Raw genomic sequence first — 24,665 nt, forward strand, 5'->3', positions numbered from 1 at the left:
ACTGGGAGGGAGGTATTCAACATTGATTCTGGTATCTTGACAGCATAAATGTGAAAACAGGTAAATTTTTTTAAAGAATCATGGGTCTCGGAATGTCAGATCCTAGTGTAACTCTTACATGTTCTATTCTTTTCCATTAATCATCCATATCATTGTCATAAATGAAACCCTAGAGTAACTCTTACAATTTTGAGAAACAATTAGTATTGTTTTTATTTCTGAAGGGCAGCATCATTGAAGTCATTGAAGAAGAAATGATTTGCCACAATATTTTCTGGTTATTTTTAACAGGTACATTTTTTATTTTATTGCAAGACACACAATCATATATATATATATAATGCATAATGATCATCTTCTGGAAGTATAAGATATAAATATTATACATTATAATAAAGAATATATGAATGCATTTTTGATCCAGAGAAGAAAATTACCTTAGTGCAAGTAAGTTTATGCCCTTTTTGGACAAGATTTTCACATTTATATTGACTCATCCAAATCAGTTTTGCTTAGAAATTATATCTCATTGAATGGACATACAAACTTGTGAGTTTTCTCCTCAAAATACTTTAATTCAAAATCAATGAAATTCATTCCTTTTATTTAGTCATTTTATTATGCCCCAGTACTAGATGAACCATATAATAGATATATAGGAGCAGGAATTCGTCCTTGTGTTTATAACACCAATTAAGATGCCTGCATCCCATATTGGAGTACCTGGGTTCAACAGCCACCTCTGGCTTCTGACTCTAGCTTCCTGATAATGCAGATCCTGGCTCAAATAACTGGGTTTCTGCTATCTTCATGGGAAAACTGGAATGGGATCCTGACTCTGGCTTAGCCTAGCGCTCATACATTTGGGGAATGAAACACTAATTGGAAGCTATCTAAATATTTATCTATGTATCTATCATCTATCTATCTATCTATCATCTATCTCTCACTGTCTCTTGACCTCTCAAAAATTATTCATAAATGAAAGTTATACAAATTTAAGAACTGCTAGGTAGCAATATTGTATCACAGAATAGAATCAATTACTTTAGATACATGTAAATATTCCTTGATTTTTTCCAGGTCATGTTCCCTTTCTTAGTATTAAGCCTGGAGCTTTGTCTTGAACTGTTTGCATAGAGGATGTGTCTAGCTTTATAAATGTCTGAGATACAATGTTTCCACACTTGTCACTTGTCGCCATTAGAGGTTTGGTTTCATCCTTGATGCTGCCTCTTCCACAGGCAGTTCACCTCTCTGTACTTTCCATGACCTTCAGGAGGACCTGTCTTCCAAAAATTGTTCATGCAGTTGATCTCAAGGTTAGAAATAAGCAATTCCAGTCTCAATGAGACACATCAGAGGCACCCTCTATTTGAGGCAAGCAAAAGGGAATATCGAGAGATGGGAGGTCTCTGAGAGGCAATGGGGCTTGGACAAATGCATTGTGTGGTAATAGTGAACAAATGGTGATGTTATCACTGCTTCTCAGCAGTACACACAGGCACACGTATGTATGTGCCCTCTCCCTCTCTCTGTTTGTCTCTCTCTTTCTCCCTCTCACACACACACACACCCTACACATTTTTGACAAAGAAACACATTTGAGTGGTATTTTTGCTATTAAATGTGTTTCCCTTTTTTTTAAAACCAATGCCCTTAATGCAACATTCTCATCTTCTCTCTCCTCTTTCAGTTTAGGGGAAGTCAGTTTTAACAATAATCAATAAGCTTGGAACACCCAATACAGACACACTAGACATATTTCTCTAATCTTGTAGGCTGCATACTTACATAAGAAAAGTTGCAGGATAATTAGGCAAGAGTTCAGACACCAATCACAGCAATTGATATGGAATTGTTCTTTAAATAGAACTTTTGCTTCATTCCATCATTGTATCTCTGTTACATTTTAGCCATGATTAAGAGTCCACCAAGAAAATCTCAAAGGTTTTGCTTTTCCATAGATTTTATGCTTTCTATCTCAGTAGTGTTTGCTCCTGGAACTACTCTTTGTGGGGATATCCCTGTTTTACTGCAACCAAGGTTTTTAACTACAAGGTTCATGCCAACCAACTTTTAAGCCATTCTTACCCACCTTCAATTATAATAATGCCATGAACACCTAAGAATTTTAATAAAATTTAAGAAATATTCAAGGGAGCATTTTATTTTCATTAGGCAAGTCCTTCAGTGCTGCTTGCCTTCATCAGTCATGGATGCCATGCAAATCTAAAATAGGGGCAAACATGAACATGGTGCAATCCTGAAGCCACATGTAAAACTTTCAATACAAAGACTGTTTCCACCAGGAGAGAGGTCATTCGCTAGAAAGAAAATGCTTGGTGAACAGAGCTTTTAGATACAGTGGTGTCTATAGTTCTGTAGGTCTATACATCCAATTTTTGTATTAAATTCAACATAATACTGCCTAATAAGATATAGGCTTGGCAATGGGTATTATTTGTGAATTATCCCACCTTCTTCCCTGGTAAATTACAGAAAGGGCCATTACCTCTAAAACCATAAGTTTCAGGGGACAGGAGGGAAATTTTGTATCATCTGGAAGCTTTAGCAAAATTACCCTAAATGTGCCGTACATAGCTTCATCCTCAGCAGGCGTGTCCTTCAGAGAATACTCTGAAAGGTGCATCCAAGCCTCTTTGAGCAATTCTACCTCCTTTTAAAAGACACAAAATAATATCTTGAGATCTATACAAATCAAAGAGAATCTCTTCTATGAAAACAGAGACTCTGGTAACATTCATAAAGAGATGCTGCAAATCTGCCAAGGTTACAACTGGGAGTGAGTTAAAAGTTGTGGGATCCATTACCATGTGAGTTATGAGCACTATTAAAGGACTAATTGGTGCTCATGGGGCCTGGAAGTGATAGCACTGTGAATGATTCCCAGAGAGTAGCTTTTGTTGTGACAAAGTATCTCAGCTTTAACCTTTAATAACTTGGGGAAGATAATTAGTATGCACTTGAGAAATTTCCTGGCTAGAGGGCAAGCCCATTTCTTATTTGCACATAGAATATTATTTACAGATTAAACTATATACACTTGTGGTATTTAAGCCACTTTATATTTTGTGACAGCAGGGCATGCTTTATCAGATGGTTTTTTTTAACAGAATACCATGCTAAAATAAAAATAACAACATCTGTAGCTTTCAAGAAATTACAGGATCAGAAATCAACTTTTATATGTTTAAATAAGTTCATAAATATCAAGAAAATGTTCTACTGTACATGAACTTCAGATACTTCAGTTGTGGTTCCAATTCATACTTCGGCTAGAGTTCTAACCACCCAGGCACAGGAAATGCATGTCCACACAGCATAAAGCAAGCTGAGCATAAGCCCTAGAAGAGGTTCTTTTTATTTCTTTTTTTTTTTTAGATTGTTGCTGTCAATATCAGATATCTGGATTGGATGTTCACTAAGTTCTGAAACAACACTTTACTTTTTTTCTCTTCCTTTCTTCTTAAACAGAGCTTTGTAACTACATTGCATAGGAAGGCCACAGCAGATGAGTGCTGAACTAAATCTAGGTACCCAGAATGTAAAGACCCATTTCATGGTTCACCAAAGAAACTTGGAGTCGGTCTTGCTTCCCTGCCCTAGAGAAGAGCGCATTTGCTTCCCAGACTTTTGAACTTCCTCTCTACTGCTTGATGCCCGCAATGACCTGGGTTCTTAATGCAGCCTGCAGCTTACAACTTAGACCTTGAGGTTTCTAAAAGTTTGTTAAAAAATTCTTCCTCTCCATCTCAGACTGCTGTAGTTATCTGGGTGACACCCAAATCATTGAACTCTTCTCTGCCAGAAGAAAGGTAAGAAGACATCTCCACGACTAGTCATACTGGTTTGTTCATCCCATCAACATCCCTCATGTAAGCAGGATCCTGGATGGTGTTTCTGACTCTGCTGGTGCTCTGTCGTTCCATCCTCATCTTAATGGGGAAGCAGAAGTCTCTGAAGCACCGCTTGAAGTTTTCATCAAGAAAGGCATAGAGGATGGGATTGAGGCTGCTGTTGGTGTAGCCCAATGCAATGCAGAAGTAGTAGCTGGAGAGAGCAGCCGTACTGTGGGAGGTGCTGCCCAGTGCCTCCACAAGGATGAAAATGTGGATAGGGGTCCAGCAGATGATAAAGACTGCCACCACCACCAGAACAAGCCTGGTGATCCGGCGCAGGTTACGATCCTTCTCTCGGGAGCCAGAAAGGAGCCGTACACTCTTCAGGCGCAGGATCATGAGGGTGTAGCAGATGATGATGATGAGCACGGGGATCACAAATGCAAAGACAAAGACGCAGATCTTCATGAACAGGTCCCACCAAGAGTAGTCATCATCCGGGAACTGCAAGGAGCATTCGATAACATCCACATCTACAGGAAAACAAAACCAACAAAGTTTGTTATTGCTGTTCCCATAGATGCAGAGTGTTCTGAATGTGAATTTTAATCACTGCGATTGCAAAGGTCCAATAAGAATGAGATGATATTACCTGATGGACATCATCAAATTAGAAACAACTGCATATCCATATTGTATTACCCAGGCTATCTGTGTGCACAGAACACTGAAGCTAGCAAATCGCCACTTACATTAATACACAGGATGCTGTAGAATAAATAAGATTATACAGCAACATTGCTTATCTACTGATGGCTTTCAAAAGAGCTAAATTGTTAATTTACTGCATGACACTTACTTATAAAATGTTTCCATTTATTAACAGTTCTCTAAGACCTAATGCACTGGCAACAAAAGCTAATGTTTATTTGTAATAAATGACTAAATATTTAAACCTTGCCATTGAGTTTAAAAGCAGCCAACTTGTCTAGCAAACATTAATTGTTTTATTCAGGTAAATAAAACTGATATGAAATTTGTCTAAATATGACCCAAGTGTTGTGATTTAATGGAACCAACTGCATGTACTGTAATGAAGGGCATTACTGAAATATGGGTAACACTTCTGGAAGAGAAGGAGGAGAAAAAAGTAAAGGAGGAGACGAGGGAAAATGAAGCATGACAGAGAACTGGAAAAAAAGAATCATCATTGTAAGATTTCGGAGTAAATCAGACATATTTTTCATCATGGTAACATTAATACATAATTCAGATAAAATAAATACCTTTATATGATACTTAGGAAATAGTTTCATTTGCTCTTCTTCTGTTTGCTGGGTAGTATTATTTTGTAGGAACCTTCATATTAGAAAGAGCAGGGTCTCAGGATCAGTACCTTTTAAACTATTTGCATAGAAGCTCACTGTTCCCAAGCACAAAGCAGTCCACACTTTCTCCTGTTTCTGAGAAATCAAGAATTACAGAGCAGGCAGAACTCTCCTTGTCCTGGTCCTTCCTCATGGATGAAATAGTGATAAGCAACACTTGAGTGTAATATTTGCAATGGAAAATAAGTCCACTTTAATTTCCTCCCATTTTCCTCTCTGTTTTGCTGCACAAATTAATCTTCTTCCCAAACTGGTGGAGCTTTTCTCCCATTGCATCTGCACACATTTATCTATAACGACTCCTTCCTGGAAAAGCCACATCTTCATTTCCTCTTTCAAAAGCATAATTGAAATCCATTTACTCTAAGATGTCATTTTCTGACAATGATTAGAAGGAATGTAGTGATTAAGTCTACCAGTGAAATATGAAATGTAAAAATCAGCTCTTCATTTGTCCTAGGACGATCATCTTTATTCTTCAGCCCATTCCCCTCATGCTCACAGTGGATATGCAGCATCTCCTCTCCAATTGGAGTTGTTACACACAAACACCTAGGTCTCTAAAGAGTTCCATGCAGTTTGTTTTCATTTTTCGTAGGTATGAGGAAACAAATCCTGCATGTGATTAATCATATTTGAAAATGTTTATCTGATAGAGAAAGTTGGGCATTTCTTGAAAGTTACCAAATATTATAGCTTATTATCTGCTGTGGCTCTGCTGGAAACTCATTTAATAGTTTCAAAAGAAACAGATCATGCCACATTAAAAAACAAAGGATACAAGAGGTGGAGATTTGGTCTAAGGTTAAAATGCTGCTTGGAACACCAGTATCACATATTGGAGTGCCTGGGTTGAGTCTTGACTGATCCTGATTCTATCTTCTGCTAATGCATATCCTGGGAGGCAGCAGGTAATGGCTCAGACAGTTGGGTACTTGTCACCTATATGAGAGCAGGATTGAGGTTCTGGCTCCTGGCTTTAGCCTGATCCAGTCACAGCTGCTGCAGGCATTTGGGGGAATGAACCAATATACAGGAGTTCCCTGTCTCTTCCTCTTTGTGTTTCAAATGAATTAATTAATAAGAAAGAAAGAAAGAAAGAAAGAAAGAAAGAAAGAAAGAAAGAAAGAAAGAAAGAAAGAAAGAAAGAAAGAAAGAAAGAGAAAGAAAAGAAGGAAGGAAGGAAGGAAGGAAGGAAGGAAGGAAGGAAGGAAGGAAGGAAGGAAGGAAGGAAGGAAGGAAGGAAGGGGATTTTTTTAGGAAAAGGATACGTGTCATCATACATGTGTACAAACCCACAGAATGTATAGCCCCAAAAGTGAACCCCAGTATAAACTCTGGGTGATAATGTGTCATTGTCATTCATCAGTTTTAATAAATGTCCTACTCTGGTGGGAGACATTGATAGTCATGGAGACTGTGCATGTGTGAGAGTGGGAGCTATAGGGAAACTCTATACTTTCTATCCAACTTTGCCATGAACCTAAAGCTGCTCTAAAAATTTGTCTATAAAAACCATGCATCGGCCGGCGCCGTGGCTCACTTGGTTACTTCGCCTGTAGCACCAGCATCCCATATGGGCACCAGGTTCTAGTGTTGGTTGCTCCTCTTCCAGGGCAGCTCTCTGCTGTGGCCCGGGAGGGCAGTGGAGGATGGCCCAAGTGCTTGGGCCCCTGCACAAGCATGGGAGACCAGGAGGAAGCACCTGGCTCCTGGCTTCAGATCAGCGTGGCGTTGGCCATAGCGGCCATTTGCGGGGGTGAACCAATGGAAGCAAGACCTTTCTCTCTGTCTCTCTCTCTCTCACTGTCTAACTCTATCTGTCAAAAACAAAGAAAAGAAAAACATGCATCATGAAAAATAAGCTATGATTTTAGTGCCAGCCCTTTTACTGTTACCTGAAAAGTTCTCACCGCACATATTCAATTTTCTGTTCTCACAAGTATCATGAATATCCCCAATAAACTGGAGCATTTAGACTCCTGTTGGAGCCCCCAAATAATATTATAAAGTCCAGAGTGACTGTTCTACTCCCCTCCCCCCAAGTGAATTTCTATTAGAAACAGAGATATGTCCATAGTTTTCTCTCTTTCTAGTAAAGTAAAATCCTAGAACAGTAGTTCTTATCTTGGATGCAGGCCAGAGTCATATGATGACATATTAAATGTCCTGACATCCATGCCACACTAGTTAAACCAGACCCTCCAGGGGCTGGACTCCAATAGCAGTGTTTTCTAAAGTATCTAAAGGGATTTCAATGTGCAGTCCAGAATAAGAACTACAGGGAGAACATCAATCATCCTATTTCCATGAGGCAAGAACAAATATGTCCAAAACAGAATGATGTTGCCCATCTATGGGTAACATCAACTTTTGAAGCTGGCTTTGAATGACCTACAGACAAACAACAAGACAGTGGTGTGGAGAAATTCTTTTAGGAAAAGGAAACAAGAACCTGAATAAGCATCTAATGAGTTAGGTTCCTCGTTACAGAGAATGAAAAGGAGTGAGAAGTTGTGCCTGGAATCTCTAGGTTGTGTTCCAAAAGTGCAACCTTATTTACTTGGTCTTCACCCCTCCAGACTCTGAGAAGCACTTCCAGAACAGAAGAGCCGAGCGCCTGTGTTCTCGTGTTGTCCATATCCTACTCTGTGTTCAGAGGAGGGAGAGACACAAAATCGATGTGTTTTCCATCTTCACAGGTGTAGGGGTTCTACGATGGGTCCTCAAAAGTTTTGTGGAAAAAATGTATTATTAAAAAAGAAACAATGCATGAATTTCAAAATATGTTTGCACCAAACTAAACTTGCCTTTCAATTCAAATTTTCCGTGAACTGTTTTCAACTACGCTTGTATTTACATAACTCCTTCCCACTCTCTTTTGACTTTTTTCTTTAGTTGTGCTCTGTTCACTTCTGAATTAAGTCTGTATGGTCAGAAGTCATTTTCACAAACAGGGTGAAAATGAGAGCACTCACCTTCCCTAACTTTGGTGCCTCCGAGGACTATCGCGGATATGCCAACAGAGGATGACAGCAGCCAAATGCAGATATTGATCATCTTGGCCTTCAAGGGCGTGCGGAAGTCCAAAGCCTTCACAGGGTGGCACACAGCGATGTAGCGGTCTACACTCATCATGGTCAGGGTGAAGATGCTGGTGAACATGTTGTAGTAGTCGATGGAAATGACTATCTTGCACAGCACATCTCCAAATGGCCAGGAATTCATCAGATAGACTGTGCTCTGGAAGGGCATGGTTGTAGTAACTAGAGCATCTGCCAAAGCCAGGTTAAATATGTAAATGTTGGTGGCAGTCTTCATTTTTGTGTATCTAAAAGACAAGAGACAATAGCATTTTCCTCTATCCTCATGTAAAACCCATAAAGTAAATAGCTTTGGATTATTGTCTTTACTTTTTCATTCACTTATCCTTTACATGTTCACTGAGTGTCTAACATGTAAAATAACTGTTCTAGACATTTAGGGTAATAAGAAAAAAGATCTATGACTTTATTTAGCTTTTATTCTAGGACTTTGTTCAAAAATATTTAAATTAAAAAGACATGGAACTGGTTCTGCTGTTTGAGATGCAGGCATCCTACATGCGAGTGCTGGATGGTGTCCCAGCTGCTCTGCTTGGGATCCAGATTCCTGCTAATGTTCCTGGGAAGGCAGCACAAGAAGGCTTAAGGTTTTTGGCCCCTGCCCCTCATCTTATTTGGAAGACCTGCTTGGAGTTCCTGGCTCATGGCTTTGGCATAGCTCAGTCCTGCTTGTTGTAGATACTTGGGGATTGAACCAGCATATGGGGGACTCTGTCTCTCTCTCTTCTTCTCCCTCCTCCTTTCTCTGTCACTCTGCCTTTAAAAGAAGTACACCATTTTTAAGTCAAACAAGATAACATAGATAGATACATAGTTGAATATGCAGAAAGATCCTTTCAACAGACTTGCATGTAATGTACATTTTATTTTGTGGATTACAATTCATTTTGACCCAATGTTGCTCAACTTCAAGCATTTTTAAATACCTTTTTTGCTTTCTTTTGTGTAAGACAATAATAAAACATTTTTTCCTCAGGGTTAGTTTGGAAAATCAATCATTACAACTATAATGTTTTTTAATGCAAATAGTTTTCAATTTTTAAGTGTATAAAATTTCAGTGGCTAAAATACAATTAGGTATATTGATTTTTGTTTGCTACTGTGCCACTGGTTTGTAATTTAAAATGTATTACCTAAACAAAACAGCCTGAGTTCTTCTTATAGCTGTCATAGCACTAAATGTAGTCCAGTAGAGTAGGTGAGAAATAATTCTATCTTTCTTTACTCTTGAGAAATTTTTTAAAAAGAGAAATTTTTAAAATATATCATTTGTCTCATCTTTCTTTGGAAGGTACAGTAATTTTCAAGGTGGATCAGAAAGATTCTTTATAAACTCGAATCATTCTTTCCATTATAACATGAAGTTTAGAACACTTTTCCACCGAAACTGAATTAAAAGGATGGCTTTGTTTAGAGAATGCTTCCTCTGAGATCTATAGAGCTTAAACATTCCAGACTATACCATCAGATTTTCAGAGGTCAAGAACCAAAGTATGTTGGAAAAATCATTATGTTAATTACTTCCTAAATAATTCGGGTTTGTAGACTTTATCATAATTAATTCATCTATGTCCATTCAACACAGAAATTTCCATGTAAAGAACACTTCCCATTTACTGAAAGCGCATCCCTGGCTCCTCTTGGAGGCAGTGTGGTTTAATGTGAAGTCTAACAGTGCTGAGCCGAAATTCAATATATGACTAATTCGTTAAATAAGGACATTAAAACCTAACCTGCAGTACATGATATCCAGGCAGTAGATGGCCTAACCCAAAGTATCTTACCCACAGTATTACACTTTGCCCTCAGCACCCACTAACCCTTCCTTTCCATCCAAGTTTCCCCTTTTCTTCCTCTCTCCTTGTCAGGAAGTGGATGTGTTTGTGATGAGATGGGAAGGCACTGAAACTGAGTCAGGTTGGGAAGATGCCTCATTCAGCCAAACCCCTCCCAACTTGCTTGTATCTACCTCCAGCTCCAAACCAATCAGGAGCATTCATACTCTAACCACCATAAAAGACTCCTTATGCCTAATTAGTGACTTCCTCAGCCAGCTTACAAGCCCACAATAGCCCTGTGAGACCCATATATAATCTTCTTAGGTGGCAGTAGTGAGCAACACTGTCAATTTGAGTGTGTTGTGAAGCAACTGCACCTACACAGAACATGGAGCTGAGTTCAAACTGAAGAACTGTATGCAAAAGAATACAAGGCAGAAACAGAAAAAGCACAGTCACTCCTCCCCAGAACAATAAAAATTCCTGTTCAATTCCCACTGGGGAGCCAGTACCATGCTGTCTCCATTGTGTGGGAGCACAAGCCTCCAGCAAACCTTGTCTGGGTTACATGTTGGTCTCTTGTCAATTCAATGAAAAGGCAGCCAAAGAACTTTGGTCAATATCAAAAACACAGGTATTGGAGTGAGGAGTGAGGAGCTTATGTAAAAATATATTTTGACTGTACATATTTTATTTACACATTATTAAATGACCCATAAGTTTTAAAAAGTGACTTGATAAGTATGGCCAAGTGTCACAGCATAGACTTTCAAAATGCATAGGTATACCTAAGCAAGTGTAGTTACTGCAAAAGAAGTAAATGCTTCTGAGAGACATTGAAAAATGCTACTCAGAAATTATCTTCTTAAATATGTAGTTTTATGTTTGAAAAATACATTTTATAAAACTTATCTTCTACTCTTTCAACTTCCTCCAAATAAAAATCTAGCAAAGATTCCAACAGGCAATATCTTTCCTATCACATCTCATATTTTGTGGCCCTGATATCCCCTCTTTCTTTATGAAGTTATGTTGGCATTCTTTGCTTTATAAAGTCAGGCAGACTTGGGTTCTAGTCCTCATTTTTCCATCCATTGAATGGGTAGACTTTAGAGAGGCCACTAGCCATCCTAAAATCTCAGTTTCTCCAAATGTAAAGTGGAAAATATAATGCTTATCTCATAGAGTTCCAAAGATAATGAACTACAGTTGAGCCATAGAATATGCCTGATATATTTCATTTTCTCATGTGGAGGGGAGCTGCTAACTAGCACAGGAATCAAAGGGAGACATAGTTTCTAAGTCACTGCCATGATCACATTTACCCAATTCAGCTTGAATATAAAAGATGAGAGTAAAAATGAAAGCTGGGACCTTACACACTGGAAAAATATGAATAGAATGATATACAAATTACCATAAAATGTAGTATGCATCTCTGAGTAATCATAAAATGTTGAGTGATAGCTTGTTTCTGGTTTCTCAAAAAATTTCTAAATAACATATGAAAGAAACTTCCCATGTCTTGAATTTACAAATAATTCAAATTCTGTCATCATTGCTCAGAATAAGCAGAGTAAACATGGGCAATAATCATTACTAACTGTATATTTTGAAAAGCTCCCTGTGTTAGGCACTTCGCTGTACTCCTCAGCAGTTTTACTTCTTTAAACCCAAACAGTAAGTCCATATGATAGATGTTAGTTCCTCTGTTCTATAGAAGAAGCAACTCAGAAGGCTGTCCTGAACATTCTCAAAGGGATCCCATGATAAAAAGTTTAGCAGAAATTCAGACCGAAGTGTTTGATCCCTATTGCTGTACTCTTACCTCTACTCTGCCCCACACTTTATAATTTACAAAGTCTGGTATTTGGACTTTTGTGTATGTGTCATACATGATTCTCACAAAGAACCTTCTGGTTGACCCATATGTGTGTCTTTTTCCCCTCACATTTTTGAATAAGGTTATGTTCAGTGCGTTAGGTGAGGTTTGTCATTTCAGCAGAGACAGGACCTCAAGGAAGCTCTGTAAGGAATATCACAGCAGGGACCCTTTTCCAAGGTGCTCAAGGACACATGTTTGTAAGGGGAGAGCTTATGGGTATAAACACAAGTAATGAATAAACTATGAGTTACACAAATATTTGTTGCTAGTCTTTTATGTCTTCACTTCGGGCTGGACCCTGGGAGTGTGTGAACACAGAGCAAGACTCTTATTCTTGGGGATAGTCTGGGTGACCTGTTGGGTCAACTAACCAATAGTAAGTCATTTCATTCATGGTACACTCATGGGTGAAAAAGCAGAAAGTCTTCTTACTATGATAGTATATGAAATCATTTTACATTTCCACTGCTTTACAAAAATCCACAACCATTTCAAGTAAAATGGTTAGAACTCCCATCTGAGTGGGAGTTCTAGCTTATATTGAAAATCTGGAGGTGGGCTGGCAGCAAGTGGCTGCACTTTTTAGCATACACACTGCAGGAGCATATGGCTTGGAAAGAGCAAATTCTGTGGGCTGTCCTTGCTAAACTCGACAATGCTGCAAACCTGGAAAGGATGGTGCAGTGCACTGGGCAGGGAACAAAGGGCAGGCCAGGAAGAGGCATCCACTAGGGAACTTGGGCAGGAGCCACAGTGGGGGATGTTTCAGAGTTAAAAATATTCCCAGGACACGTTAACTCAAGGCCATGATACTGTACTTCCATTTACAGCAAATGGAAGAGTGAACTCAAAATCAGCATCCATATGTGCTTGTGTGATGGTGAGGGGAACAAAGTTATCTACAGAGTTGTCAGGAACCAACATCACCAGGCCAGGTTTCTGGGAGAGCACAACATTTGCCACCCTACAAATGAGGCACCAGAAGGAGGAACACTGACCCTGCAACACAGGCATCTCAGGGCTTCCATCCCCTTCCACCTGGATACTGTACTCTGACAGCACACAAGTACAAGAGTTAAGTACTGGGTTATTAGCAGCCTTTGCTATGGAAGTACACTGCTCAAGTTTGAGTTTTGTTTTGTTAAATTAAACGATGCTTCTTTAATCAGGAACTTCTTTCCATATTCATGACAGCAGTATAATCAAAATTTAATCTATTTTTGAAGGCAGAGCAACAGAAGGAGGAAGAGACAGGGAGGGAGGGAGAGGGAGAGAGAAAGAGAGAGAGAGAGAGATTGTCCATCTGCTGATTCATTTCACTCCCTAAAGGACCACAACAGCCAGGACTGGGCCAGGCTAAAGCCAGGAGCCCAGAGCTCCATCCAGGTTTCCCATATGGATGACAAGGGTGCTTGGGTCATCTACTGTCTTCCTGGGTGAATTAGCAGGTGGCTGGATTGGAAGCAGAGCAGCTGGCACTTAAAACAGCACTCTTACAGGTTTCTGGTGTCACAAGTGGCAACTTAACCTGCTAAGTCTCAACACTGGCCCTATAAAACCCTCATCTTGATATACCTTTGAAAACTAACACACTTTTTGTTTTATTGAACTCAGCTATTTTTAGACTTTATTTCTCTGTTGGTTCTGTCATGTTGGCAAACACATACTGTCTCTTCTCGACTTACATTCATCTCTCTTCTCAGTATTTATCCTTTCATTTTTTCCACACCTTTTGAAGTGCCTATCAGCAATATACTGAACTCTGAGGAAGACTGGGAAATAAATTCACTGGCAGTCCTTGACCCATAGGATGTTATTAACCAACTCATAAACTGAGTCCAAATTTAATGAGAACTAAAGGAATACATCAAAGAGAAGATCAGCAAGTAGTGAGCATGAAATTGGCAGGACCTTGAGCTCTAAGAAGGGTTTGGACAGACAAGAGAGATTTGATGGCTAGTGTCTCACTCAGGGGTCAGCGAGCCAATGGATTTAACTGGCTCAGGGAAGGAGCTGCAGATTAATGGGAGGCCGGAAAAGATAGGAACAGTGGTGTCAGGCCACAGAGGACCTTAACCATCAGAAGGAAAAAATCATTTTAAGCATTTACTAATGACTAATTATGTGACACACAGCGTTTTAAGAACTTTCTATTATCTGATACAATTGTCACAATGATTAAATGAGACATGCATAGAATTACTTAGCACCGGCTCTGGTCGTAGATAATTGGATCTGGTACATGAATGCCAGTCTCTGTTGTCATCACCACTGCTGCTGCTGCTGTTGTTATTGCTGTTACTATTAATTACCTGCCACAGCCCTAATAACCCATATTGCAACCCAAGGATACCACTGCCATCACTTGTTCTGAATAAGAAAACTCTGAGGAAAAAAAGTCTTAGAAGTATTATCTGGTTTCTCAAAAGTTCTCAGAATCCACGTGTATTAAGCAAAGGACTCCAGAGATGAAAGTTTCTCAAGGAGTTGGGTATTTTGTCAGAGAAATAATGCAATTCTGTGAATTCTGTCACTAGAAAAGCATTCTGATTAGTGTGTCAAGTAGGCATCATGAGGGTAGGAGATATTAGCACAGGTTTTAGCTGTGAGCAGAGACTTCCCAAGCAACAGCAATGAGTGCATCCTGAATGAAGGAGGTGCCAAAGGCAGAGTTCTTGAGACGACACTGTTGTTCAAGATCCAGCAAAATGATTAATGGAAATGAGCTCTTTGCTTTCTGTGAGAAATAAGCTCCTCCTCAAACCAAGACAACACATCAGGAAAAAAAAACTACAAAGTCAACACAATCATGAAATGATTTTGAAGGCTACAATTTTGCCTGGAGTCCTTGAAAGCTTGAGAGCACCAATTTGGTTTTCTTTCTTCTCTTCACCCTGCCTCCTCTCCTGCCTTGTCTTCCTTTCTTATTGTGCCAGTTTAGTCTCTGATTCCTGAAACAGTTCCACAAGGCTTTAAATTCCCACTGCAATCATATGAATATCATTGTAGCTAATCCCTGTAAGCAGTTACTATGAAACTAATTTGTTTTTTTAAGAGGTTGGCAAATATGCAGATATTACTTTGAGAAATGAAAAATGGGCTGTTTGGGAAGTAATTTCTAAAGTTACTTTTGCTACATTTGCATTCAAGACAATTTTAGTGCTTTCAAGGATTTAATGAAAATTAAATCCTATGATTTTTAAAATTTTTTTTTATCTATTAGAAAGACAGAATGAGAGAGAGAGAGAGAAAGAGAGAAAGAGAGAGAGAATCTTCCATCTGCTGGTGCACTCCCAAAATGCCCAGAACAGCCAATACTGAGTGAAGCCAAAGCCAGAAACCTGGAACTCCATCTGGGTCTCCCCCATAGATGGCAGGGGCCCAAGCACTTAAGCCACTATCCACTGCATCCCAGGTTGTATTAGCTGGAAACTGGATTGAAAGCAGTGATGGGATTCCATCCCAGGTACTTCTATATGAGATACAGGCATCCCAAGTAGTGACTTAACCTGCTGCACCACAACACCACTCCTAGAACCTATTATTTTAATCAAAGACCAAGATAGACTGAGATCAATAGACAGCAGCAAATGATTCAGCTACCATTGAACCTCTGCCTTTGTGTCATGCCTCTCTGTTTGTGCTATGGTACTAGGATCTCAGGTGAGTTACACTAACACTTGTGAGAGTATGGAATATATATATATATATATATATATATATATATATATACATATGCACATAAAGCTATTTTGAGGGAACAAGAAACGTGGGCTAGAAGAGGGAGGCTCTCTGGCAGATACTCAGATTGTCACCCTTCACCTTCTCATGCTTCTGACTCTCGGACAGCAACACAGCTTTGCTAACAACATGACTCGGGGTTACCAGAGTGAGGCAGTACTTGCCAACAAAAAACTAAGATGGTCTAAGAGAGTGGAACATAGAATTTCCACTCAACAGCTTGCATAACAAACACTCTTCCTCCCATTTAGGAGCAAGCTTGGGTGGGCTGGAGAAAAAATTTTAGTTCAGGAAATGGAGCCGTTTCCATAATACTTTTGTGATTTTCGTTTTACTCTAAGATCCTTTTAAAGTGACCCCTTTGGGGAAATTTCACTACTGCCAAGGCTGAATTCTAGGGAAGCAAATGTCTTCTATTCTCAGGACAAGGTCAGGAGAGGATTAACTCTAGAAGTCTTTGTTGTGGTGCTGACAAATGAATGGAAACTAATAGGCAAAGGGAAAAGTAAAGAATTTTCTGATTCTTGCTCTTATTTTCTTAATATTTTTCCTTATTTATCAAACAATTAATTCACAAATATACCTTTACCAGAGTACAGGTTTTCTTTATTAAACAAAAACAACATAGACATAATTAATGTGGGAAATGTAGCCTGTGGAGGATGCTGTCTTAGGGAAAACAGAAAGAGGATGGGCAGTGTTATGGGCAGAATTGTGTCCCACAAAATTCCTATGTTGAGGTCCTAACCCCCAATACCTCAGAATGTGACTACGTTTGCAAGCCTGATCTTTAAAGAGGTAATTAAAGTAAAATGAGAGGTGGGCACTGTGACGCAGTAGGTTAAACTGTCATTGGAGACACTCACATCCCATATCAGAGTGCTGGTTCGAGTCCTGGCTACTCTATTTCCAATCCATCTCCCCACTAATGTTATCTGGGAGGCAGCAGATGATAGCTCAAGTACTTGAGTTCCTGCCACCCACTGACAACTGGTAGAACTGGGATGGAGTTCCTGACTCCTGCCCTTGGCCTGGCCCAGCCCCAGCTGTTGCAACTTTCTATGTACCCTTTCAGGTAGTAATTCAGTACAAGGAGTCTCTCACTCCCTTTCAATTGAATAGTTTTTATTTTTAAAAAGAGTTAATATGATGTCATTTTGAAAGGCCTTCATGCAAGAGGTATCCTTTTAAGAAGTGGAGATTGGGGCACAGACACACAGAGAGAAGACCATGTTGGGCATAGGGATAAGATGGCCTAATAGCCGAGGAGAGAAGCCTGAGAGGACTCCAACCCTGCTGACACCTTGACCTTGGAATTCAGGTGAGATGCTAATTTTCTGTTGTTATGGCAACCCCAGCAGACAGATTCTCTATACACCTAGGTGTCTGAGAGATCATTATGTATGGAGAGCCACCCAGAGGGAAGGGGGCTGATGATTCTGAAGAGAGGGATGGGTAACAGGGAGAGGAAGACAGACATTTAGGATATTCAGTAATAGTTATGGCCAAAAGAATGGCAGAAACCACTGAAAGGAGCATGATCGTTGGTGTGATATGTCACCTCGGCCAAGCTATAGTACCTGGGTCTTCCAACACTCATCTATGTGCTGTGGCTCAGGTGCTTTGTAGACATGATTAAAGTCCATCATTAACTGACCTTAAGCAAGGAAGATCATCCCAGATAACGAGAGTTATCTCAATCCAATAAGTTGAAGACCCTGGTGGTGCAGCTGCCCCCTAAAGCAAGAAGAAATTCCACCTACCAATAGCAGCTTGCCCTTCCTGGTTTCCTGTCTGTATTTGTCCATTTTGATTACTATAATGAAATACACATGGCAGATAACTTTATAAGGAAAAGAGGTGCAAGGTCTGGGGTCCTCACCTAATGATTACCTCATCTTTTTTATGGCTTTCTGGCTGACACAGAGCATCACACAACAAAACACAGGATGCATGAGTGTCTATGTAATCTCTCTTTCCTTATAAAGCCCCTAGAACTCAATCATGGGACTCTACCCTTGGGACCTTGTCTAATCCTATTCACTTCCCTGAGGCCCCACACCTAAACACTATCAATGAATTGTTTTTATTCTCTTCATATCTCACAATTGTGATAAAATCCCAACACATAAAGCTTTGTGAAATAATCAAATTATAACCAATACATTGCATTGCCCTACAGAATTTAGACTTGCCTAGTCAATTCCTTGTGAAAAATCTCTCATCATTCATATTCCCTACCACCTTTGCTTCTCTCTTTAAACCTTGATGAATACACAGAGTAAATGAAGTAAAGACAAAAGACAGCCAAGAAGATCCTGGAGTTCCTTTAAGGATCATTAGAAGGGCTGGCGTTGTGGTGCAGCATCACTTACACCATTGCACGGTGTATCACTTGCAAAGCTAGCATCCTATAACAGTGTCCTAGTGTCTCCACTTCTGATCCAGTTTGCTGCTAATGCACTTGGGAAGGTGGCAAATGATAGCCCAAATACTTGGGTCTCTGCCACCTACACTGGTGACCAAGATGGAGCTCCTGCCTTCAACCTGATCCAGAAATGACTGTTACAGCCATTTGGGAAGTGAACAGTGAATGGAAGATGTGTGTGTGTGTGTGTGTGTGTGAGAGAGAGAGAGAGAGAGAGAGAGAGAGAGAGAAGGGGAGAGAGAGAGAGAGAGAGAGAGAGAGAGAGAGAGAAACTGCCCAAGTAAATACACATTTTAAAAAAGGTAAGATGCATTGGAGGAAGAGGAATCTGTTTCTGTGAAGGGAACCAAAACAAAGTCCAGAGAATGTAAATGGAAGCTGAGCAGAGGATGCTGCTGAAGAAAGCCAGGAAACAAGATTGGCCAAGCATGCTAAATCCCCACTGTCAAAGGACAGCCAACTTCAAAGCAGCACCTGGAACAGGAGCACTGTTGCTCTGAGGGCAGTGCCCAAGGGTGAGGACAGGAACAGTTGGAAGACAACAGAGAACAGGGATTATTCCTCGTTCAACAATGATGGTTAGGGATATGAAAGGACTGTTGGCTAAGGGAAGCCAGAAAAAAGACCGAGTTGGTAGATATTGCCTTACCATTTGTAAGATGACAGATACTTGAGTATGTCTGTGTTCCAATGGGACAAAAACAAATGGAGGGGGAGAGATTGTGGACTCAATAGAAAGGAGATACCTGGTGTGGCAAAGATTCTACAATGAGACAATGAGATTCAAAATTCAGGATCAGAGAATTGGATTGAGGGGAAAAGTTCCTCAATGAGGGGACAGTGGCTGCCTGTGTACACAGGCAGAGATGGGCACTTTCAGGGGGTGGATTCTTGCATCTCATTGAACTCCTGGGTAGAGCCATTCACTGAACTTGAGGGGAACAAGGGCAGGTAGAGAGCTTGGAAATCATTCCTTTGTTAAGGGAAATGAAAATTTGTTTTTCATGCAAAATAGGAGAGGAGCACATGAAAATTTCTAGGCAGAATTGAAGTCATACACACTTTAGGACAGTGACTTGGCCTTGACAAAAGATAAAATTTGATTTTATCCAAAGCATTCAATGGGCCAAGTATAGGAATAAAGGAAGTGAATCATGAGCTTGATTGAATGGTAAGGCATCAGTGAAACACAGTGGCAGAAAGACACAAAGCAGAGCAGGTGGGTGTGTTGGGAAGACAGAGGCTGCAGTATGGGCTCATGGAGCATGGGCTGAGTAAGAGAAGAACACACTGCCTAGGAGAAAATGAAGATGCCCCAAGAAAGAAGGTACCCAAAGGTTTGTAGAAGTTCTACAGTGATAAATGAGTAAGAAGGTGGATGAAAACTCAGGCTCTGGTTCAGTTGCTGGGATCATTCTGGCCCCATGAGTTAGTAAAACGTGACCTTGGTCACTTTACCCTGCTTTGACTTAGTTTCTTTATGTGTTAACTGGTATGACAATAATATACCCATGGTTGTAAAGATTAAATAAAATAATTCACCTGAAGTATGTACCTTTAATTGCCTGGAACATGGAAGGTACTTCAAAAATTTGATGGAAAATGAAATTAAAAGATGAGCTTATTGTAATACAAAAATTTTTTTAATCTCTACACGGTGTTTTCCTTAACTTTTTGAATAACTCATATTAATGGTTCATTAGTTTTAAACATCTTTGATAAGGAAGGAGATAGCCCTGTGTGGGAATTTGTGGTGTGTGGGAAAATGGATGTTGAAGAAATTAGAGGGAGGGTTATCTAACAAGCCTGGGGATCCAGGGTATGGGCATCTTAGTGCTCACTGAGGGTAACTTGCAAAGAAGGAAGTCAAAGGACTATGGGATTAGGATCTGAACCCTACACCCATGAACATATCTGTGGATCATAAGGTCCACAGCCTAGAAAGAAGGGAGGCTGAAGTGCTCAAATTTTAAGGCCTTCATAGTGAAATATTAATGTATCCTAATATTAAGGAAGGATGGCAATTGGTATACATTAAATGATGAGAATCCTTGAAACTTTAAATATCTTCAGAAGGCAGTGGGTAGCATTAGGTGTCCACACTGAGAAAAGTTATTTGTAAGGCAGGCCTAGTAGTAGTCAAATTTTCTCCACAGCTCCCACTCCCCAGATCTGAGTTGGCCATACTAGATCTGTATCTACTGAACATCTGAGTATCTAAATTCCAAATCTAGAGTGCAGGCATTTGGGCTAGTGGTTAAAATGCTGGTGTCCTGGGTTTCAGACCCACATGCAACTCCACCTTTTGGTTAACCCAGACCTTGGGAGGCAGCAAGCATGGCTCAAATACTTGGGTTTTGACCACACATGTGAGAGATCTGTACTGAATTCTAGGCTCCAAGCTTCAGCCTCATCACAACCGCAGGCATCATAGGTATTTTGGAAGTTAACCAGCAGACAGGAGGTCCCTCTCTATCTCTCGGCTTCATAAATCAATCTTTTCCTTGTTGTTTTAATTGAAAAGAATAAGGTCCATAAGACTGAGTTACACTAGGAACCTTTTGCATGTATAACATTATAAAAGATTATCCTTCTCAAAAGTGATTTTCTACCTTTCCAGGCACAGTGGCCCAGCCCCCACCTTCAACTGGAAGAGCTACATGTGGATCCTACAGGGGCTCTACTCAGTTCTGTGAACACAGCACTGCCCTCTTATATCCTCAGTCCATTCTTCTCCTGAGTTAAACAAATCCAAGTCCATCAACTTTCCTTCAAAGGTTTTATTTTTCAATTCTTTGACCACCGAGAAGTATGAACAAATTTTAAATTTTCCTTCACCCTCTTACCTATAGATTTAAGTGAACTCTCATTTTAGTATTGGTAGATCACCATTGCAGAAGGGCAGTAAAATTATGCACTTTTCATTTCTTCTCAAACTTAACCCCCAAGTAGCGGCAAATGAGTGGAAGGAGGGATGATGTTGTCTTAGGTACCTAGCTTCTTTTATATTTTTAGATGAATTTATCCTCATTTAATAAATTTTAGGTCTGGATATCTTTGGAAAAATTTATCTATTAAAAGTCCTAGTTAATCTACAATCATTATTTCTTCCATTTGACAGGCCTATCTTTGTATATATCATTTAATGTTATTTTAGGATTCTTCATCCTTTTTAAGCCTTGTCTGCAGTGCCATGTTAAAAAAAAAAAAGATGCAGAGAAGCAACAATGAAGTTCTGTTCAAATTCAAAACTTCAGATGATCATTCAAGTAACAAAAAGAGCACCTAGATATGGGATTAGTAGGAACTAAGCTGATTTTTTCTTAAAGTCCTCTTTTTGTGGAATAATATTTTATTGCCAAGAAAGCAGCAAACAGTTCTTAGAGTTTCAATTGTAATTTAGAATACAGTTGTGCTTTCTTTCTCTGTCTCTCTCTCTCTCTTTTTTTTTTTTTTTTTTTTGGTTACTACGATCTTTAATGGAAACTAGTGCTGGGATTACTAACTTCTTGGATGGACAATTTGTTTTCAAAATATCCACCTCCCAATTCTACAGACTCTCAGTGATATAAGTCTTGTGAAATGCAATAAGCAATTGTGGAAACTGAAGGTACAAAGCTATGCACACATATTGTAGGTGAAATGAGCTTTGTGGTATGTATTTGGAGATTTAAATGGTGGTTGTTAGTTTCAGAGCATAGATGGAGATAAAAGACCTGATATTCTCAAGCCAATAAATAAACAAGTAACTGATAAACAGGATTATTTTTTGTGATGATTTCTCAAGAGAAAGATGCACATTCTTAAAGTTCATAATAAATAAAAGATTTTTTTAAAAAAACTAAATTCAGGATAAAAAAAAAGGAAGAAATGTGTTTTTCACCCTTTCTACTTCCTAATCTGGACGATTTGCATCCCCCCTTGAATTCATAGGGATTTCTCCAGCTTTCATTCTTAAGCTTCCTGTCAAAGATGTACTTTCCAAGCAATAAGTTTCCCAGAAAGTGGAACACCTGTATATCAAAAATCACTCAGAACAAAGCTGGCTTATTTCCTTTTCTTTTCTAAAATGAGTCACTTCACCTATCAGAAAATCAGCATACACACAGATCACTATTATTGGAAGTTGACCTCAAGAAAATTCCACAAAAGAACAATTAAAATAAAACCTTGAATATCTTATGATAAGGGGGAATGGAGAAAAATCCAAACCACCAAGGCAATTTCTGGAAGGCTACATGGCCCAAACATTAGAGGATAAATGAGAGGGCTTCCTTGGAAAAGTCAGAGTTTCTAAAGGAATGAGATTGCAGTGCAGTCCTAATTAAGGCTCCTATATAGCTGTCAACAACCCTAAATAGTGTAGTGGCTGTGTTTCATAAGCCATTAACACTAGTCTGATGAGTCATAGGAAATTCTGAATTACTTTCAATGCATTCAGTAGGTCTCACATGTTTCCTAAGAAGTATTCTCAAGGGACAAAACAAAGCCCTCCAACCTGGTGCAGGCAACCAAGCCAAAGGCCACGTGTAGGGATTCCTTTCCTTACCTGGTGACCTCGACCTTGCCCCCACCCTGGGGCTTCCCTTGACCCAAGCAGGGGCTTGGGACCCGGGGTGAAGGGGTTGGTCGCTCTAAAATCTTCCAGATGTCCCTGCCTGCTGGGATTTGCCCTGCGTGAACCCCACAGTCCCGTACCAAAAACGGCCAGGAAATCTTCCTTCTCTTCTAAAAGCCCACCCGCTGAGAATCTCAGAAACCCGGCCAGGAAAACCTTCCCAACCATCCTGCCCACTGTCCGCCCCTGACCCGCTCCCGGCTCCACCCTACCTCTGCGGCGCCCTGACCCCGTGCTCCCGTGCTCACCGGATGATCACGAACATGACCAGCGAGTTGCCCACCAAGCCCACGACAAACACCACGGAGTAGACAGCGGTGATGATGACCGGGATAGCAGGGGAGATGTGCGCGGTCTCCAGCTGCGCGTCCTCGGCGCTGGCTGTGCCGTTACCTTTGCTGTCCGGCTCGGCCCAGTCCGGGAACCAAGTGCTGCCATTGGGGAGTAGGCAGGCGCTCGGAGCGCAGGTGGGGCCCGGCTCTCCGCGGAAGATCTGAACCGGGGATTCCATCATCGGGCGGCTGCAGCTGGCGGAGGTCGATGGGCTGCACCTGCGGAGCTGCGGGAGCGACGGGACCTGCTGGAGCCGAAGAGGCAAACTTTGCTGGCGCCCGAAATTGCGCGCGGAGGCTGGTGAATCTGGGGACTCAGAACCCACTGTCACCCACACCAGTGTTGCACAACCTCGGGAACGGGGTAGGGAGCACGAACCTCTTGTTGCCAGCCGCGCCAGCTGATGTACCCCCTGGGTACAGGGCAGGGATGGAGAGCTCTCGCTCCTTCTCCTCCAGCTTCTGAGATGTCCCCTACCCACTCCTAGTTCTGAACCCTGGCGGAACTGTCTCTGGACTGCCGATATGAGCCCACAGGGACAAGAACACCCCCACCTCTCAACCCCACACACGCGCATGCACACACACACACACACAGCACGGAGCCCCACCTACGACTGCGCCTCGAAAGTCCAAAGCTCACCTCTGGGTTCCTTGAGGCAGAAGGAACGTTCCAGGGGGTGCCCCCGAAGGTACTGAACAGCGCGCTCCAACGTCCTGTTCAGCCCTTCGGTTCCCCGCACATCTGCAGCCGTGCGCTCTGGACGAAGGGCGCCCGTTAGGCGGAGTGCAGTCCCTGCCGCGCGGCACCCACTCCCAGCTGCTGCTCAGCGGGGCGGGACTCGGCAAGGACGCAGCCAAGAACAGGGGAGCCGGGGGCGGAGAGCTGCTGATGGGGGAGGTGGGGTACGCCCGCCCTAGTCCCGCCCATATTCGCCCCGCCCCCGTCCCCAAAGCTGGCCTCTGGCCCCGCAGCCTGGCCACTCCAACGGACCCTCGTGCTCATTGGGCGCGCCTCAATGCCTCCGCAGCCTTCCCAGAGGTCTGAGACTGAGCCGCCGGGCGGTCCACACGAAGCAATGAGTAAACATATCCCTATAAGTGCATGCATGCATCTGTGTTATTCGGAGTATATATTGTAACTTGCTTTCTGCATAGTTCACTGGACACATCTTTTGAAAGGCGATGCAAGAAGCTTCTGTAATTCTTTTTTCTGAGTGACCCGTTCAAATAAAGTAGCAAATGATCCAGGTAAAAACCAGAGCCTGAAGCAGGAATGATTTAGGACACTTAAATTTAATGCTTCTGTGCATTCTGCTCCTTTCTGTGTGCTCTCACTGGGGTGACAGGTGACACCCACGCGGCAGGTTACAGGTATTATCTGTAATTCTTGCTCATACCTGGGAACAGCAAAACACTCGTCTGACCCAGGCCACAGTGCTAACCTCAGGAGGTGTTTGTGTTACACTGACCCCTGCACATTCTCTGCACCGTAGCTCCTCCTCTCCCACACAGCCAAAAAATCTGA

The 24,665-nt window shown here is 41.1% G+C and overlaps 1 protein-coding gene across 6 annotated transcripts; it reads right to left on the reverse strand.

The window, feature by feature from the left end:
• Positions 1-270: 270 nt before the first annotated feature.
• On the reverse strand, positions 271-23,987 carry OPRK1 (opioid receptor kappa 1). Of its 6 annotated transcripts, none has more exons than XM_008255522.4 (4): positions 23,781-23,987; positions 23,054-23,385; positions 8,230-8,582; positions 271-4,396 (listed from the first exon to the last, which is right to left on the reverse strand). In XM_008255522.4, the coding sequence occupies exons 2-4, from the start codon at positions 23,317-23,319 to the stop codon at positions 3,864-3,866; spliced, it is 1,152 nt and encodes a 383-aa protein (XP_008253744.1). In that variant the 5' UTR covers positions 23,320-23,385; positions 23,781-23,987; the 3' UTR covers positions 271-3,863. The 6 variants fall into 6 exon arrangements, with proteins under 6 accessions (XP_008253744.1, XP_008253745.1, XP_051699697.1 ...); XM_008255523.4 differs by having other exon boundaries at positions 23,054-23,382; positions 23,781-23,984; XM_051843737.2 differs by having other exon boundaries at positions 23,199-23,364; positions 23,781-23,964.
• Positions 23,988-24,665: the final 678 nt, after the last annotated feature.

This window comes from Oryctolagus cuniculus, chromosome 6 (genome assembly GCF_964237555.1).
Source record: "Oryctolagus cuniculus chromosome 6, mOryCun1.1, whole genome shotgun sequence".
In the NCBI taxonomy this organism is placed as follows: Eukaryota; Metazoa; Chordata; class Mammalia; order Lagomorpha; family Leporidae; genus Oryctolagus; species Oryctolagus cuniculus.